The sequence below is a fragment of the Chrysochloris asiatica genome, unplaced genomic scaffold (assembly GCF_000296735.1).
Source record: "Chrysochloris asiatica unplaced genomic scaffold, ChrAsi1.0 scaffold00019, whole genome shotgun sequence".
Classification (NCBI taxonomy): domain Eukaryota; kingdom Metazoa; phylum Chordata; class Mammalia; order Afrosoricida; family Chrysochloridae; genus Chrysochloris; species Chrysochloris asiatica.
This window is the reverse complement of record NW_006408537.1, coordinates 1,880,796-1,901,444: the sequence shown is the minus strand read 5'-3', so window position 1 is coordinate 1,901,444 and position 20,649 is coordinate 1,880,796. Positions and strand designations below refer to the sequence as shown.

Here is a 20,649-nt window from a genome sequence, read left to right as displayed (position 1 = left end):
GCTTCAAAGAGTTAGTGGAAAAAATTATATTATCTTTTTATTTCATTTTTTCAATGAAAATTTTCAAAATACATTTTATATTGCTACTTCATTTTTATTCTTTTCCATAACTTTTTTTTTCTCTTCTCTCTCCTGCCTCACTCATCCCTATATGAGAGGAAGAGAAAAATCTCTATATAATATTTTTCCTTGCATAACAGAATTAGAGATATGGAAGCATGTTGTTGTTGTTATGTGCCGTGGAGTCGGTTCCGACTCATGGTCACCCTGCACAGGGTTTCTGAGGCTTTAAATCTTTACGGGAGCAGAAAGCCTCATCTTTCTCCCGCGGAACAACTGGTAGTTTGGAACTGCTGACCTTGAGGTTTGCAGCCCGATTTGTAACCACTACGCTACCATAGCTGTTGAAATACCAAAGCTATCTGTGGTGGGCAGAATCCCTAAAAAGGCCTCCCGATTCCTGGAAACTTGATCACCACTGATTATATTGTGATATCTGACACCATTGGCTTGAAGATATGGAGAACATTCTGGATTATCCAGGTAGGCTCCATCTAGTCACAGGCACGCATAAAAGAGGAGAGCTTTCTCCTGTTCGGGCAGAAGAGGAAATCAGAGAAATTCTAAGTTTGAAAAAAACTCCATGTGCCATTGCTGTGTTGAGGGTGCAAAGTTCTGCATGAAAAAGAATGTGGGTAGACTGAAGGAATAGAGGGTGCAAAGTTCTGCATGAAAAAGAATGTGGGTAGACTGAAGGAATAGAATGGTCCCTGATGACACACAGGAGACCACAGTTCCACAACCAGACACATATGAATTCTGCCAACAACTTGATTCAGTTTGGAAGTGGAGTCTTCCTGGTAGCTTCCAGATAAGCACTAAACATAGCAACCTTGTTCAGACCTTGACCCATGGAAACTAGGAGAAGAGTTTGTGATATTTTCATTCACTAAATTGTAGTAATAATTTGTTATGTGCTCCTCGGAAGCACTATACAGGGTCACTATGGTTCGGCACTGACTCAACAGCACTTAACAACAATAACAACACGGGAGAATAAGGTATTTTGCAATATCAAACTTTTTTATTAAGAATTTTTCCTTTAATCACTAGCATTTTATTTACGCCTTCAGCTCTTGTTTTACAAAAACAAAATAAACAGGTTATATATTATTCTGCCTTGTTAAATGGGTAATAATGGTGACCATTCACATTTTTAAAAATATCACTGACTTTGCTGCCCTGTTTCTGCAGTGATGCCCTTGGGGTCTATTGCTCTTATACTAGATGGCCTTAGGCACTTGTTCTGCAATTTTCCCCCTGTAGTCAGAGAAAATGAGGAAGACCCCCAACGAGATGGATTGGCCAGGTGGCAGCATCAATGAACTCAAGTGTGGCAACAGTAGTGAGGTTGGCCCAGGATCGGGCCGTGTTTCGTTCTGCTGTGCGTAAGGTCGCTATGAGTCAGTACTGACTCAATGGCACCCAACAACAACAACATTTTACCTGGTTGTTGTTAAGTGCCGTCGAGTCGGTTGCGACCCTGTACAGGGTTTCCGAGGGTGTAAATCTTTACGGGAGTAGAAAGCCTCATCTTTCTCCCGCGGAGCAGCTGGTCGTTTCGAACCGCTGACCTTAAGGTTCGCAGCCCGATTCGTAACCACTACGCTACCAGAGCTCCTTATTTTACCTGGTAATGCTATGTTAACTGTAATCTGTTGCTACTCTTGGCATATCTGCATTTAGTAGTTGCCTGTCCTCATGCATGTGTAGTTCTAGTTTCAAACTTGATCTTTTCTCGAATCATACTATCTTAAGATCTAATAATTTGAAAGTACATGCGATAACATCTTGTTATTGTTGATAAGTATTATCGCGTCGTGAGTCAGTTCTGACTCATAACAACCCTGTTTAGGGTTTCCAAGTATTGGCTGGTAAGTTTGAACTTCTGACCTTGTGGTTCAAACCGACTTTGCAGTCCAGTGCTTATCCTACAGTACCACACCAGGATTCCTAGGTAATGTCCTAGGAGTAACATAATAACCCAATGAGTAACTCCTAGGCAACTTAACTAGAGTTACTAGGAGCTACATCCTAGGAAAATATAATAAAGATCCATGAAACTACGTTGGTTTTTTATTCTATACACTTTAATTAAACAGCTATTATGTTAAAAATGTATGAAAATCTAAACATTTAAAATTTAATGGTCAGATTTAACAAAAATCAACTCAACTACTTACTATTCTGATTAAGTGTCATCAAGTCAGTTCTAATTCATAGCAACCTTGTGTACACCATGATGAACCATTGCCTGGTCCTGTATCACCCTCACAATTATTGTTACGTTTGAGCTCAATGTTACTATCACCATTTCATGAGATGCCAATTCAGCTCATGGAGAGTTTTCCTCTTTCTCACTGACCCTCCACTTTACCAAACATGATGTCCTTCCCCTGATACTTGTCCTTCCTGACAACAAAACCAACGTATGAGACACAAAGTCTTGCATTCCTCACTTATAACTGCACTTGTAAGAAACATTCTGGCTATACTTCTTCAAAGCCATAGTTCATTCTTCTGGCAGTCTTTAATACTTTTCAATATTCTTTACCAACACCATAATTCACATGCAGCAATTTTTCTAAAGCCTTCCTAATGCAATAACTACTTTATAGAATATGTTTTATTTATCACATTATCCTATATCTATTACAAAGATATAATTGGATATACACCTGCTTAACCATTGTCATGGATTGAATTGTGTGTTTGAAAATGTCACGCCAATTTGACTGCACTATGACTCTCAGTGGTTTTACAGTTACCTAAGGAGCTCTGGTAGCATAGTGGTTACGAATCGGGCTATGAACCACAAGGTCAGCAGTTCAAAACTGCCAGATGCTCCATGGGAGAAAGATGAGGCTTTCTGTTCCCATAAAGATTTACAGCCTTGGATACCCTGTACAGGGTCGCTATAAGTCGGAACCGATTCCACGGCACGTAACCAACCAACCAGTGATGTGATCAGAGTCCTGGTGTGGCACTGTGGGCTAATGTGTCAGACTGCAAAGTCTTTTGAACTGCAAGGTCAGTGGTTCAAGCTCACCAGCTGTTCCTGGGAAACCCTGTATAGGGTTGCTATGGGTCAGAATTGACTCAGTGGCACTTAACAACAACAATGATGTGATCATTCCCCATGATGTGATCTGATGTCATCAGCCAAATAGTTTTAAGGGATTAGGGTGGGATGCAAGATGCAATACCCTAAGTTAGGCCACTTCCTCAATGAGATGTGAAGGGAGTTTTCCTGGGGTGTGGTCTGCCTCACCTTTTATCTTATAAGAGGGAAATCAAAAGAAAACGAGCAGAGAGACAGGTATTCCTGGTGTGGAACTCTAGAATAAGCATTGAATTGGGAACCATAAGGTCAGCAGTTCAAACCTACTAGTTTCTCCTGGGATATCCTATGTGTAGGGTTGCTATGAATCAGAACCAATTCGGCAGTACTAAACAACAGGAACATCATCAAGAAAGAAAAGTCTAGAGCAGAGCACATCCTTTAGCTCCAGGGTCCCTGTGCTGAGAATTTCTTAGAGTTAGGAGATGATCCCACCACTCTTCTGTCAGTTTGTCCTACTGTGGTAACTATCCCACCAGTCTTCTGTCAGTTTGTCCTACTGTGGTAACTAGCATTTTTCTGTGTTTCTGGAAGCTATGCCATGGATATTTTAAATACCAGCAGGGTCACCCATGGTGCACAGGTTTCAGCTGAGCTTCTGGATGAAGACAGATTAGAAAGAAGGAGAGACAGACTACTTCTGAATATTTAGTCACTGAAAACTTTATGAATAGCAGTGGAACACAGGACTAGAATATTGAGTACTGAAACATGATGAAGAGCACCAGCATATTGTCACATATAGTGCTGGTAGATGAGCCCTTCAGGTTAGAAGGCATTCAAAATAAGTCTGGGAAAGAGCGGCTTCCTTAAAGTAGAGTTGACTGTGATGACACGAGTGGAGTAAAGCCTTTGAAACCTTAATTTGCTGATGGGGCACAACTCAAAATGAAGAGAAACAGCTATAAACATCCATTAATAATCAGAAGATGAAATGTACAAGTATGACTCTCAGAGAACTGGAAGTTGTCAACAATAAAATGGAAAACATATTGATGGTTCTATAGACAAAATATTGAATGATGCAGACAGCATCCAAAGAAGATGGATGGAATGCATAAAGTCACTGTACCAAAAGAAATGTTTGATGTTCAACTATTTCAAGAGGTAGCATATGAACAAGAGTCAGTGATACTGAAAGAAGTCCAAGGCACATTAAAGGCATCAGCAAAGTATAAGGCTCCAAGAATTGATGGAACACAAATTGAAATCTTTTAGCACACTGATGCATCACTGGAGGCACTTACTCATCTATGCTAAGAAATTTGGAAGCCAGGTATCTGGCCAAATTATTGGAAGAGGTCCATATTTGTGCCTAATCCAAAGAGAAGTGACCCATGGAATGCAGAAATCATCAGATAATATTATTAATATCACATGCAAGTAAAATGTTGCAAAAGATAAGTTAAAAATAGCTGTAACCATACATTTACAGGGAATTCCCACAAATTCAAGCCAGATTCAGAAGAGGATATAGAACGAGGGATATCATTGCTGACATCAGGTGGATCTTGGCTGAAAGCAGAGAATACCAGACAGATGTTTACCTGTGCTTTATTAACTATGCAAAGCTTTCGACTGTGTGGATCATGACAATCTATGGACAATAATTGAACAAAACGAGTATCGCAGAACACTTAATTGTGCTCATGAGGAACCTGTACATAGACCAAGAGGCAGTTGTTTGAACAGGACAAGGGAATAGTGAATAGTTCAAAATTATGAAACGTGTATGCCAGAGTTGTATTCTTTCACCATATTTATTTAATTTGTATGCTGAGCAGATAATCTGAGAAGCTTGATTCTATGAAGAAAAACGTGTTATCAGGATTGGAGGAAGACTCATTAACATCCTGCAATATTCAGATGATACAACTTTGCTTGCTGAAAGCAAAGATGATTTAAAATCCTTACTGATGAAGATCAAAATCCAATGCCTTCAGTATGCATTTCACCTCAATGTAAAGAAACCAAAATCCCTCACCACTGGACTAATATGTAACATCCATATAAATGTAAAAAATATAGCAATTTTCAAAGACTTCAAATACTTCCACATGTACTGATCTACCATCAGTACTCATGAAAGCAGTAGTCAACAAATCAAATGATATATTGCATTGGGAAAATCTGCTGCACAGGATTTCTTTAAAGTATTGAAGAACAAAGATGTCAGATTGAAAACTAAGATGCACCAGACCCAAGTGATGGTATTTTCAATAATCTCATATGCATGTGAAAGTAGAACAGTGAATAAGGAAGATCATAGAAGAATTGATGCATTTGAGTTATGGTGTTGGAGAATATAAAAAGTACCATGGACTGCCATAAAAACAAACCAATTTGTGTTGGAAGAAGTGCAACCAGAATGCTCCTTGGAAGCCAGGATGGCCAGACATCATCTCTCATACTTCAGACATATAATCAGGAGGGATCATTCCCTTGAGAAGGATATCATATTTGGTAAAGTGGAGAGTCGGAGAAAAAGAGGAAGACACCCAATGAGATGGATTGGCTCAGTGACTGCAGCAATGACTGTAAACATAGCAAGTATTGTGAGGTTGGTGCAGTTCCGGGGGTGTGTTGTTCTGTTGTACATAGGGTTTCTATGAGTTGGTACAGAATTGATTGCACCTAACAACAACTGATGCAAAGACACCTGTAGATCTCTAAGGAACGCCAGGCCCACAGATGCTGAAATGAGACAATACCTGTCCATTTAAATTGAGCCAGTAGAGAGAAAAAACCTCCCCCAAGAGGTGGGGAAACCTGAATTCAGGTTTCTAGTGTCATAAGTGGGACCAGCACGGGACCACAAGGTTGGTTTGAACCCCAAGGTTGGCAGTTCAAACTCACCAGCCCCTCCTTGGAAACCCTATAGAGGGTCGCGGTGAGTCAGAACTATTTGACAGCACTTAACAACAGACATAACTAACTGTAATCGATTTCTGTTTATTAATGCCATTACTTGTGTTTTTTCTGTTATAGCAGAACTGTGTAGCTAATCAGAACTAGATAGATAACTCGATAACTAGACAAAGAACCATTAACTGACTTTTTCATAAAATTACTTTGAATATATTTTAATCTTTACAATATGTATTATATGGGCAAGGTTCCAATTCACTATTATATTCTTCAGAGTACCTAAGCACAGTTGTTGTTAGTATTAAGTGCTTTTGAGTCGGTTTTGGCCCTGTATAGTGTTTCAGAGTCTTCAAGTCTTTTCAGGAGCAAAATGTTTAATTTTTCTCTCATGGAGAGGATGGTGGGCTTGAATCACAGACCTTGTGGTTCACAGTCCAGTGCTTATTGTAAGCACAGTATCATGTACAATGTTGTTGTTAACTGTCGTCGAGTCAGTTCCAACTCATAGCAGCCTTCTATAGGGTTTCCAAGTAGTGATTGGTGAGTTCGAACTGCTGATCTTGCTGTTCAAACCATCTTCCAGGCCAGAGTGTTAACCAACAGCACCACACCAGGACTCCATCATGTACAATCAATGTCATTAAACATTTTGTTATAAATAGTGAGACACAGCCTTTTTGGCTTCACACTGTACTAATACTCCTATGACCAATTTTCTGCATTAACTCTTCTGCATTAGAAAGTTTTCTGTTTACCTAACCAGACTGGTTGCTATAGCAGCCCTCTCCAAACAGAAAATTTGGAATATTTGTTTATGATCTAAAAGATAAATTCAGCCTTTCTGTTCTCCTAAATAACAGATCAAGCTAGATTTATTATAAAATGTCATTTTAAAGCATTGTCATATAAGTTTATTAATTAGGTTTTTACTCCTAAAATGTTTGCTTACTATTAGCATTGCTAAAATCTATTTTATCTATTCCTGGCACACTTGGGTTACTCAAATTTTAAACTGAAATAAACAATTCCAGAAAAATCACAAAAGTTTACTGAAATGTATTACAGCACAGGAGTGACCACACATCCTGAGCTGTGTACTGGAGGTGGTGGTGGTGGTTATGTGCGTGCAGTCGGTTCTGACTCATAGTGACCCTGTACAGGGTTTCCAAGGCTATAAATCTTTATGGGAGCAGGAAGCCTCATCTTTCTCTAGAACTTATAATTGATAGGACAAGATGAGCAGTCACATTTCAGAGGGAATTAATGACCTAAGAGACAGGAAGTACATGCTGAGTACTGATGGATGTGTCATACTATTACTATAATAACATGTACTGTGTGCTTACAGTGACAGGCCATAGTGCCAGAAAGAAACCATTAGATGATCAGATATTGCTTCCCTCCTGAATTGACAGCCTCCGCTTGAACTATAAGATTGGCAGTTCAAGCTCACCAGCCGCTCCTCGGAAACCCTATATAGGGTAGAACCTACTCAATGGCACTTAACAACATGACAACAACAAGGGCATCTGATTACAGTTAATAGGGAGCATGTTGATGTAATTATTAATTGCCATTGAGTCCATCCCTACTCACAGCGATCCTTCATAGGGCTTCCAAGGAGTAGCTGATGGGTTTGAACAGTCAACTTTGTGGTTAGTCTAGTGCTTATCCTACAGCGCCACATCAGGACATAGGGAACATAAGGACCACAATGTTTAAATGGCCTGTGTAAAGGCAGGAAAATAACCAGGAAAGGAATTTGTTTCCTTATAAACTATATAGGAAAAGATTCCAGAACGGCAGAAGTCCTGAATATTTTATCTTTGTATATTTTACAGTGCATTAACCATTATATTTTCCATAGTAGGAGGGTTGACAGGTGTTCATTGAAATGAATTGACTAGGAAACGCAGACTTCTTCTCTTAAGCTGCAGAATCCTCCAAAGATTTTTTGGAATTCAAGTTGGTTCCTTAAATGCACATATAGACTATTCAGCCTTATCTGTCCTGCTTAAAGAAGGGAGAGTGGTAGAATTTTCACCTTCTATGCTGCAGACCATCTGTCAATGGATACTTGTATGTTACTATGACACTGAACAGGTTTTAATGGAACTTCCAAACTAAGGCAGAGTAGGAAAAAAAGCCTAGTGTGATCTACTTTTGAAAATCAGTACCCTATAAGTTACATTCATGGTGATGGTGCAAGATCAGGAAGTGGTTTGTTCCATTATTCTTGTTGGAGAGAGGGTGTCTTTATGAAAGGGTTCCTGACATCTAACAACAACAACAGACTTATTTAAAACAATAGAGATTGAAAATGCTCAAGAGGCCCACAAACATTTGATCAAGAATGGAAGCTCTGTCTCAAGAACCTGGCTCAGTAAGTGTTCGGAGGATATGGCTGAAGAAGGACATGGGAGTTTCACTAATACCAACCATACCTCCAGTGTACTCAGTAGCCCTGAGTCAGTTTTGGAAACCCAGCAATCTTCATTTTTTTTTTTTACTGGGTTTGTCATGCAAATGCAAATGTCCTCTCCTTCAGTGGGTAAATATTTTGGATCTGGCAGAAAACAGGTTAGAGCAGAGACTAGTGATCTTGGAACTGGGAAAGGTCTGAATTCTCTTGATCTTTTTTATTTCAGTTAGCACTTAGGTGTCATAAGGGGAAAAAAAAAAATTCTTCTACGAACTTGACTGGGTACTAGAAGCTGTTAACTAGTGGTTAAAACTGGGAACATCAGAGGGAACTTTCCTCCCCCATTTTTAAAGTTTGGCTGTAGGTCCTTCTGCCTGCAGGCTACAGTCACATTAGCGGTTGGAAATTGGATAAGGACAGCACAATGACAAATCCAGGTTGCTTGCAATAAGTTGCTAATCCCTTTGCTTTAATATCGGAGCAGCGTGTAATGATGTTTGGACATCACTCCAGTTTACTGACGACCCCACTGGGGCCAGCAATAGAACCTTACAACTGTCTAACAAGGCGTCAGGTGACTCCCGTCGTCACAGCAACGGACACTGGAATCTAATCTTCCCTCCATCCCTTCTAGCACCCAATAACGCCTAGATTATATAAGTGGCCCATCATTGCTTGGTAACTTGAATCAATTAACGTTAATTCGCACAATGCTATGATGTATTGTGATCACTTTCATTTCAGGGAAGGGGGAGAAATTGCTATAAGTCACCTAAAATGAGGTTGTCTGTGGTGCTGAGGTATTAATTGGGTGTCCATATTAAATGCAAAAGGAGCCCATCGTGAAAGGAAAGTGGATGAGTGACTCTCTTGGCTGCCATTGACCTATCAGAAGAAGACAGTGCCCTTTTCCTTTGCTTTTATCTATTACAGTTTTCCCTATTGCGTGTCAAGTTGATGTATTATAAAAAATTCATTTGGTGACCTTTCACCCCCTTAGCAGATTAAACAATTTCACTTCGATGGCATCATTAACAGGACCCTGCATTTAATGATGATTTCTCTAAAAGGCCACGGAGATTCGATTTTAAGCTAACAGATTTATTGCACTATTATAACATATCGTAAAAAACTGTACCACCTACGGTCAGGTTTTAGGATAGAAACTGCTTAAGAGTTTATGTGGAGCTTAAAGTGGTATTACCTTGGGATATGCTGTAGCAGCAAGTCTCTGACCTCCAGTGAGATGCTGTTTACATTTAATAAGAGATGTTTGCTCACAATAAACTTTAAAGTGTGTCAGGGAAGGGCCTTTCTTCAGGTTTTCAGGCAGTTGGTTCCCATTCCTGGGTTGCTAGTCATCAGTGTACTTTATGGCAGGCTCTTTGATAGGGTCTTTCAGTCTCTTTACTTATTAAAACAGCCTAGCCCAGGTCTCCTTGCTTGCATCTTGTCTCCAAATCAAAAAGAGTTTAAAGGATAGGTTAAGGGATAATTAGGACCCGGTAAGGATGTTGGAATTTCCAATAACCTAGGACTCATAGAAAGATAGAATTGATAGCATGGATTTAAACATTTAAAAAATCTGATTCAAATTGTTCCCTTGAAAAAGGAAAGGAGTTTTACCCATTTAGACTAAGCCAGCTAGTAAATGATGATTGGTCCAGTGAACGTTGACTTCTCAGGGAATGGCTCTAGATTAGAGACCAGGGATTTAATTGCTAGGTGACCAAAGGGGGTCTCTGCTCTGCCTACATTTCCCATCATTCTCCAGGGAAGTGGGGAATCGGTTTCTACAGAAGCAAGGCATTTTGTAATCCTTTGCATTTTATTTTCTAATTTTTTCCAGTTTTTAGGACTATTCTTCACCTTTACTTAGCATATGTCCTACGTGATAAATAAATAGCTTTTCTTTTCTTCCTCACATAGGAAAAATAAAATGTCAGGGATTTGAGTAGTTGACTCACAAACATTTAATTTGATAAGCTACCTGGGTTTTGTCATTGTTGTTTAAATTAAAGCCTTGTTAGACTTGGCTTAGGCTGTTTCAATAAGTTACCAAGTTGTTGCTGGTGTTATATACCGTGGAATTGGTTCCGACTCATAGTGACCCTGTCTAGGGTTTCCAAGCCTTTTAAAATCTCTGCAGGAGCAGTAAGCCTCACTAAGGGATGGTCGTTATTAAGGTGTTATCCTACACACTTTAATTGTCAACTATGTGTTGTGTGCCCACAATACCACAAATTAATCAATTAATAGGTATATAATGTTCTTTGGGAGTCCTGGTGTGGCGCTGTGGGTTAATGTGCCAGACTGCAAAGCCGTTTGAATGGCAAGGTCGGTGGTTCAATCTCACCAGCTGCTCCTCAGAAACCCTATACAGGGTCACTATGGGCAGAACCGACTCCACGGCATTTCACGACAACAATGCTCTTTTAAAATATTATATTTATTTTTGATGGCAATATATATACCAGCAAGCATACATTCCATTCACAGTTTCTATGTGAATAGTTCAATGACATTGGTTATATAGTTTCTGTTCTGTCACTATCTCACTATCCCACCGGTATTGTTTGGTTGCCATTCTCAACCCCATAAGGTTCTCATCTGTGTTTTAAATTAACTGTGTCCGTTTAAGCTTATTTTGATTTTTCCTTTTATAAGAAGGCTATGCTCAAGACAGAGTCCTGGTGTGACGCTGCAGGATAATGCACTGTACTGCAAGGTAACGTTAAGCTGCAAAGTCAGTAGTTCAAACCCATCAGCCCCTCTTCGTAAACCCTATGTTGGGTCTCTGAATTGGAATCAACTCCACGGCACTTAACAGCAACAACATACTCAAGGCAAACATTCGTTATTAATTGGGCTGAACTGTTGTTTAGTGGTAGCTTCATGGGATAGTTACAGTTCAAGGTTTAAATATTATTCCCAGGCATTAGATTTGGGTGAGTCCTCAGTCTTAATGGATCCAGTAAGTATGGTTTCAATATGAGTTTAAAGTATAATATTCTTTCAATAAAGTTAGTGGGTCATCAAAAATACCAAAATCAAAACTCTGTGTAAAAGATGTATGGGGGTATCATGAATTATGTAATCATTATATTTTATATTAATCCTATTTTATTGCTAAGTGTAATCAATAATTAATAAGGTTGAAGAGGAAAGAGACAATATAACTCATTGTTGTTTGTTGTTGTTAAGTGCCATCAAGTCGGTTCCGACCCATATCGACCCTGTATAGAGTTTCCCAGGAGCAGCTGGTGAGCTTGAACCACCAACCCTGCAGTTCAAACAGCTTTGTACTCTGGTGCATTAACTCACAGCGCCACAGAAGGACTCCACATATCTTACTAGTTAACAGTTATTAGTTGTATAACCTGAGGCAAGTTATTTAAAAAACTTTTTTGGATCTCATTTCTTCATATATAAAATAGAATGATAAGTGTACATACCTCATGATCTCATTTTAAAGATGCAATGAGTTAATACATGAACATCTGAGAGTAGTACCTAGGCTACTCTTGATGTGTGGTTAAGGATCCTCAAGTTCGTTCCAACCCATAGTGACCCTGTATAGGGTTTCCACACAGCAGCTGGTGGGTTCGAACCAATGGCCTTGCAGTTCAAACCAACCTTGTAGTCCAGTGCTTATCCTACAGATCCGCTCTCTCACTCCAGCACTCCTTGTTTGAGTAGTGCTCCCTTTGTATTTGCTTACTCTTTGTGTGGAAAAATGGGAGGATGTGGGTAGGCTGTATGCAGATACTAAGCTATTTTATTCAAAGGTCTTGAGCATTTGGAGATTTTGGTATGGAGAGGGAATGGGCAGTGTTAAGGAACCAATCTCCCAACTACATGGAGAAACACTTAATTATTCTACTGAGGGGATTCATGCAATTAAAATGACTCAGTCAATTAATTCAATAGTAGCTAAACCTGCTTAGCGAAAGGCCCACTGTGGAGAATATAAACCGTGCTATGATGATTAAGTGAGCTATAACATGTAACACGGAGGTTTACTGGAGCTGGCTCACAGGTATCTTTTGCAATCTATGTTCAGTGACGTCATGCAGTTATTTTGGAAATGGTTGTGGTGGGGGTGAGGTGGTGCTGTAGGATAAGCACTGGACTGTGAACCACAAGGTTGGTAGTTCGAGCCCACCAGCTGCTCTGCAGGGATAAAAAAGATGAGTCTTTCTGTTCCCTCAAACATTCACAGTTTGAAAACCTGATACTGGGTCACTTTGAATCAGAACCAACCCAACAGCACTTAACAACAGCAACATTGTGGGAGTATTTATACCACAGAAATAAGAGGGTAAGATCTTTCTTTTTTTCAGAATTGTTTTACCAGCATACTGTTGAACACATCCTTATTTCCTAAGTATTTTCTTCTGATAACTTTCCTCACCAAGACTTTTATTGTCTGATCATACCAAAAGTAGCCCTGGGGTGCAGTTAGTTAAGCATCAGCCTGCTGACCACAAGGTCGTCAGGTCAAACCCACTAGCTGCTCTGCTGGAAAACGAGATGCTGTGTGCAACCAGAAAGATTTACAGCCTTGGAGACCTTATATAGAGTCATATGAATCAAAGTTGATGAGAGCGGGTTTCTTTTTGTATCATAATAAACAGTGTTGTTGTTGTTAAGTGCTGATGAGTCAGTTCTGACTCACAGTGACCGTGTATCAGGTTTTCTAGGAGCAGCTGGTGAGTTTGAACCACCAACCATCCCTGGATTCCAATATAAAAATCTGAATTCACAAATTGTTTTTTTTTCTCAACCTCCCAGTCCCTCCTTTATTATGGCTAATGAAATCTATGAAAATAAATATATAGTTGTTATTCTTTGGTATAAATGCATTGTGTAGCAGAGTAGTAAGCTCCTAGAAATACAAACAAATGCAAATATTGTCACTGATAATAATGTGTTACGGGAAAACCTACTGAAATGATATTTGTAATCTCTGGACTTATTCTATTTATTTTCACATATGCCAGCAATACAAGCAGTTTCAATACTGGGAACGTGCTATACATTCGGCCCTATATGCTTTCAGTCCTAGTCCAACCTTCTGATGGAGAAGTAGGAAAAGAGCTTCACATACAACCACAACTTGTTTTTCTTGATGAGAAGGTAACTTTTTTGCAGTTAACAATTTTTGTGTAGAGCTGGGAGTCATATTGTATTCAGCATGTGCTTTAGACTTCATTTTTATTAATATACAGTATAGAATACTTGTTGTGTGACATTTGCTATGCTTAGCTCTTCAAATTACTGTCTTCATTTTCTTCCATTTTACAGTCTAATTCCCTTCCACTTCTTATAAGTATTCAGAAATTGATCATGGGTACAAAAGACATATAATTCAGATATTTTTCCTCCCCAAGTAAACTTTTGAAGTAAGTCTCTCATATCTTCTTTGAAATCTAGCCTTCTCAAAGAAATATACTGAAAGCAGTCAGTGCGCATACTAATGGAAAGAAGTTACCGGGTCATATAAGGATCCCTGGTGATACAAAGATTAAGCTCTCTACTCCACTATTAATTGAAAGGTTTTCAGTTTAAACCCATGCAAGGGCTACATGGGGGATAGACCTGGAAATCTGATCCCCTAAAGATTACAGTCTAGAAAATCCTATGGACAGTTCTACTCTGTCATAGACTCCTGTTGTTAATTGCCGTGGAGTCGGTTATAGCTCATAGTTAAGCGACCCTGTGCTGGGGTTCCAAGGAGCAGATGGTGGGTTTAAACTGCCAGTTTTATGGTTAGCAGTTCAGTGCATATCCTACAGCACCACAGTAGTACACTTACACTTTTCCTTATGTTGTTCTTACATTCTATAACATAGATTCCAACTCATAGCTACCCTGTATAGGATTTCCAAGTGGTTGGTGAGTTCCAACCATTAAACTTGTGGGTCATAGTCTAGTGCTTATCCTAAAGTTCCAAACCAGGACTTTACTCTGCAATATAAGGTTACTATAAATCAAGACTTGATGGCATACAACAGCAATATGTGATTATAGTTTTGGATTATATTAAAATATTTCTCAAAGGTATGGTTAAGAAAAGGAGCTCTGGTAGCGTAGTGGTTACGAATCAGGCTGCAAACCTTAAGGTCAGCGGTTCGAAACTACCAGCCGCTCCACGGGAGATAGATGAGGCTTTCTACTCCTGTAAAGATTTACACCCTCGGAAACCCTGTACAGGGTTGCTATGGGTCGGATCCGACTTGATGGCATTTAACAACAACAACAACAACATGGTTAAGAAAATAATCAACAGGAAGCTTCAGTGTTTTATTCTAATTTTAGTGCATATACCCTGTGATTTTGCTATCTTTGATATTTTCTAAGTGTTGAATTGCTTACTGCAAAGTTGGCAGTTCAAACCCAGCAGTCACTCCACCGGAAACCAATGAAATCGCTGGTTATGGTACAGACTGACAGTCTAAGGAACCGTAAGGAGCAGTTCTCCTCTGTCTTTTAGTATGACTTAGAGTCAGAATTGATTTGCTGGCAGAGAGTTTAGATGACATATTTACTAAACGGAAAGAAAGTAGAACACCAAACCCATTGCCTCTGACTTGATTCTGACCCACAGTGACCCTGTAGAGTGTTTGTGAGGTTGTATTTAAGTAACAGAAAGCTTCATCTTTTTCCTGCAGAGCAACTGGTTGCTTTGAACTGCCAACAGTGCTGTGAGCAGACCAGTACTTAAACTGAAGCACCACCAGAGTGCCTTTTACCAAGCCCGTTGGGGGGTAGAGTTGGAGGGAGTGAAATACGATCATTAAATTGCCTTTTGCAGTCTTTAAGATGCATTCTCTGGCATGTTTGCAAAGAAGGCTGTGGAACTGAAGTGTTCACTTGGGAGACTGTCAATTTTGATCTATTTGGGCACTCATCCAATTCTCTGTTAACCTTTCCTTACCCATTAACCTTCAACACATAATGCTAGTCTCCTCTTCCATAAACTTGGCTTCCCTTTCTCCTCTTCACTGTCTGGTCCCAAGTTTTCCTACAAAAATCTCCCTTCTCTTCTCGATAAACTAATTTAGATACATTCTTAATATGAGGAAGAGAATACATTTATACTTTCCATTTTTCCTCTGAAATATGTGTTTTATAAAAAGTTTTCTGTCTGAATTATATTAATCTTAAGAACATTTTTTGTCATTGTTGTTCCACTCCCCACACCCCAATTCTAGAATCGAAGAGTGCAGTCCTTGGGGGTCCCCATGAAGCCTTGGACCATTGCAGCTTCCTTGGAAGGGGCATCAGACTCAGCATTGAAAGGTAGATATGTGTGATTTTCCAGGATTTATGGTTAAAGCAAGGAGCCCTGGTGGCACAATGGGGTAGGCATTGCGTTGCTAACTAAAAGTTTGGCAGATCAAATTCTACAGTCAGGAAAAAGATGAGGCTATCTGCTTTCATAAAGATTTAGCATATCAGAAACCTATATAGGGTTCTTATGAGTCAGAATCTACCACTTGTCTGTCAATTTGTTGTACTATGGTGGCTATCATGTTTCTGTGATGCTGAAACTATGCTACTGGTATTTTAAATGCCAGCAAGGTCAACCATGAGGGAAAGGTGTCATCAGAGTTTCCAGACTAAGATAGACTATGATGAAAGGTAGGCAGGTAACTTCTAAACAGTTAGCTGATGAAAACCTTATGAATAGCAGAACATTGTCAGACAGTGCAGGAAGATGAGTCCCTCAAGTTGGAAGGCACTGAAAATGTGAAAGGGAAAGAGCTACCTCTTGAAATCAGAACTGACCATAATGACTTGAACGGACAAAGCTTTCAGGATGCTCATTTGCTGATGTGGGTGGCATGATTCAAAACAAGAGTGATAGCTGAAAATATCCATTAGTAATTGGAATGTGGAATAAATGCAGTATGAATCTAGAGAAATTGGAAATTGTCAAAAAGGAAACTTCCAAAGATCAATATCAGGAAATGTTGTTATGCTTAGGTGCCATTGAGTAGCTTCTGAAACACTGCACAGTCTTGCACTAGCCTCACAATTTCTGTTAATCTTAAATCCATGGCCGTTGCTATTGTGCCAATTCATCTCATCAGAGGTTTCCCTATTTTTTCACTTACCCTCTATTTTACCAAGCATGATGTCCTTTGCTAGAGATTGGTCCTTCCTGATAATATGTCCAAAGTAGCAGCGACAAAGTCTGACCATATTTGCTTCTAAGGAGCATTTTGGTTGTACTTTTTTCAACGCCAATTTGTTTGTTCTTCTGGAAGTTCATGGTACCTTTAATATTCTTCTCCAACACCATAACTCAAATGCATCAATTCTTCTATGTTCTTTCTTATTTGTTGTCTGATTTTCACATTTAAATGAAGTTACTGAAAATACCATGGCTTGGGTCAAGTGCACTTTTGTCCTCAAACAGATACCTTTGCTCTTGAACACTTTAAAGAGGTCTTGTGACTTTTTAATTGCAAATACCTTTTAAAAACAATCTAGAAGAAAATACATGGACTTGTCCAGATGGAATACACAGAAGTCAAATTCATGACATTTTGGAAAGAGATGGTGGAAAAGCTTCATATCATCAGCCAAAACAAATTCAGGGACATACTGTGGAACAGGCTATCAATTGCTCAAGCTGGAAAAAATTAAAACAGGTCAATGAGAGTCAAAATATTACATTGCTTAGTAATTAGTGAGTTGAAATGAACTGCTCTTGGCATTTTGAAACCAATAATCGTATGGCTTACTATCCCAGGAACATCAAATTGAAGAAGGGCATTCATTGTCAAAAGGAACATTTCAAGATCTATCTTGAAGTATAATGCTGTCTGTGATAGGTTGATATACATGTGCTACAAGGAAGACAATTAATACCACTATTACTCAAATTTACAAAACAACCACTAAAGGCAGTGATGATGATATTGAAGAATTTGATCAATTTCTTCAGTCTGAAATTGACTAAACATGCTATCAGGATACATTGACAATTATTGTTGATTGGGATGAAAAGGTTGGAAACAAAAAGGAAGAATCAGTAGTTGGAAAACATGGTTTTGGTGACAGAAATGATGCTGGAAATCATTACTCGATGACTTACTCATTGAAAATACATTTTCTAAAAAGCATAGAAGACAACTATACACAAGGACCTCACCAGATGGAATACACAGAATCAAATTGAGTACAACAATGAGAAGTTACAGTAGAAAAGCTCCATATCACCAGCCAAAATAAGGCCAGAGTCAGTCAATTGCTTATATGCAAGTTCAGGCTGAAGTTGAAGAAAATTAAAACAAATCCATGAGAGTCAAATACAACCTTGAATATATCCCACCTGAATTTAGAGACCGACTCAAGAACAGATTTGATCCATTAGACACTAATGAGTGAAAACCAAATGAGTTGTGGAATGACACCAAGACCATCATACATGAAGAAAGAAAAAGATCATTTAAAGGTCAGGAAAGTAAGAAAAGGCCACAATGGATGTCAGAAGAGACTCTGAAACTTTCTTTTGAACATTGAAAAGCTAAAGCAAATGGAAGAAATAAGGAAATAAAAGAGTTGAAGAGAAAATTTCAAAGGGCAACTAAAAAAATCAAAATCAAGTATTATAGCAAAATGCACACAGAACACACTCAACAGTTGTCAAGCTGAACGAACTGAAAAAAGATTCAAGCCTTGACTTTCAATATTGAAAGATTCTATTGGCAAAAATGTTGAATTATTTTAAAAAATCAAAAGAAGATGAAAGGAATACACAGGCATTGTACCAAAAGGAAATGTTTGATGTTCAACCATTTGAAGGGTATCAATGAACAAGAGCCAATGGCACTGAAGGAAGAAGTGCATGTTGCATTGAAGGTATTGTCAAAAAACAAAGCTCCAGGAATTCATGAAATACAAATCTTACAACAAACTGATGTAGTACTATAGACACTCACTCATCTATGCCAAGACATTTGTAAGACAGCTACCTGGCTAACTGATTGGAAGAGACTTTTGCCCATTCCAAAGGGAGAAGACCCAATGGAATGCAGAAATCATGAAACAATATCATTAATATCACATGCATGTACAATTTTGCTGAAAATAATTCAAATATATTGCAACAGTGCATTGACAAAGAATTTCCAGAAATTCAAACTAGATTCAGAAGAGGATGTGGAACTAGAAATATCATTGCTGATTTCAGATGGGTCTTGACTAAAACCAGAAAGATGTTCACTTGTGCTTTTTTTGAGTATGCAAAGGCTTTTGACTGTGTGAATCATGACAAACTATGGACAACATTATAAAGAATGGGAATTCTAGAACATTTAATTGTGATTATGAGGAAACTATACTTAATGCAAGAAATAGTTATTTGAACAGAACAGAGAATACTGAAAGGCTTAAAATCAGTAAATGTGTGCACCGAGTTTGTTTCCTTTTACTATATTTATTTGATCTTTATGTTGAGCAACTAATAACAGAAGCTGGATTCTATGAAAAAGAACATGGCATCAAGATTGGAGGAAAATTCATAACTACAGATATACAGATAAGGAATCCTTGCTTGATGAAAATGAAGAGAGCGTGAAGTACTTAATGATGAGTTAAAGAATACACCTTTCAGTATGGATTGCATCTCAATGCAAAGAACACAAAAGTCCTCACAACTGGAAAAATAAAAACATCATAATAATTGGAGAAAAGACTGAAATTATCAAAGACTTCAATTTGCTTAGATCCACCACGGATATTCATGGAAGCAGTAGTCAAGAAATCAAATGATTTATTGCATTAGGCAACTCTGTTGAACAAGGTCTCTTTAAAGTATTAAAGAGCAAAGATAGCAGTTTCAGTACTATGGTGTGTTTGACCTAAGTCATCATCTTTTCTATTATCTCATATGCATGTGAAAGTTAGGCAACGACTAAGGATGATTGGAGAAGAATGGATACATTTGAATTATGGTGCTAGAGAAGAATATTGGAAGTACCATGAACTGGAATAAGTACAACTAGAATGCTCTTTAGAAGCCAGGATGGTAAGACTTCACCTCTTATATTTCAGCTATGTTACAAGATGGGGCCAGTCACTAGATAAGAACATTACGCTTGGTAAAATGGAGTGTCTTTGAAAGAGAGGAAGACCCCCAACAAGATGGATTGAAAAAGTGGCAGCAGTAATGGCCTCAAGTATAACAGATGTGAGGATGGCGCACAACTGGCCAGTGTTTCATTTTGTTGTGCATAGGGTCACTATAAGTCGACTAAATGGCACCTAATAACAACAACGAGTCAGAATGGACTCAATGGTAGTGGGTTTGGTTTGGAGTGGTTAAACCATTTGCACAGAAAATGTTTGCAACTATATGAAATTCATAGCCAAGTCTGCAATGCTCAACTGCTTAAGTAATTGAAAAAGAATCTGCTTATTCAAATTCAAAGTACCCAGTGTCCAAGAAAAGGAAGGTTAGGCTGAAAGTAAATACTTAAGATGCCACCTCCTCCTTTCCCTTCCAATTCCTGGTGTGGTGCTGTGGGATAAAGCACTGGATCATAAGGTTGGTTTGAAGTGCAAGGTTGATGTTTCAAACTCACTAGCCACTCCTTGGAAACCCTATACAGAGACAATATGAGTCAGAACTAACCCTACAGCACTTAACAACAACAATCTGAAAAAGGAACATTTTTACAGGCAGTATGCATGTGGCTTCCAGACAAAGACAGACTAGGAAGAAGTGATGAACTAATTCTGAACATTTAGTCACTGAAAACTTTATGAATAGCAGAGAAACACTGCCAGAAAATGAGCCCATCCGGTTGGAAGACATTCAAAATGCGACTGGAGAAGAGCTGCCTCCTCAAAGTTGAGTTGACTTTAATGACATGAATGGAGTAAAGCTCGTGGGAGAAACGCTCATGGGACCTTCATTTGCTGATGGGGCACAACTCAAAATGAAGAAAAACAGCTGTAAACATCCATTAATTATCTGAACATGGATTGTACAAAGTATGAATCTAGGAAAATTGGAAATTGTCAAAAATGAAATGGAATGCATAAACATCGATATCTTAGGCATTAGTAAGCTGAAATGGACTGGTATTGGCCATTTTGAATCTGACAACCACATGGTTTACTATTCCGGGAATGACAAATTGAAGAGGAATGGTGTTGC

The 20,649-nt window shown here is 38.7% G+C and overlaps 1 protein-coding gene across 1 annotated transcript in view; it reads left to right on the top strand.

The window, feature by feature from the left end:
• The window catches only part of PKHD1 (polycystic kidney and hepatic disease 1 (autosomal recessive)), a 722,421-nt gene that overhangs the window by 657,491 nt on the left and 44,281 nt on the right, over window positions 1-20,649 (top strand). The window contains 2 exon segments of the mRNA XM_006835767.1: window positions 13,475-13,610; window positions 15,689-15,776. Of these exon segments, the coding sequence (XP_006835830.1) occupies window positions 13,475-13,610; window positions 15,689-15,776 (224 nt within the window).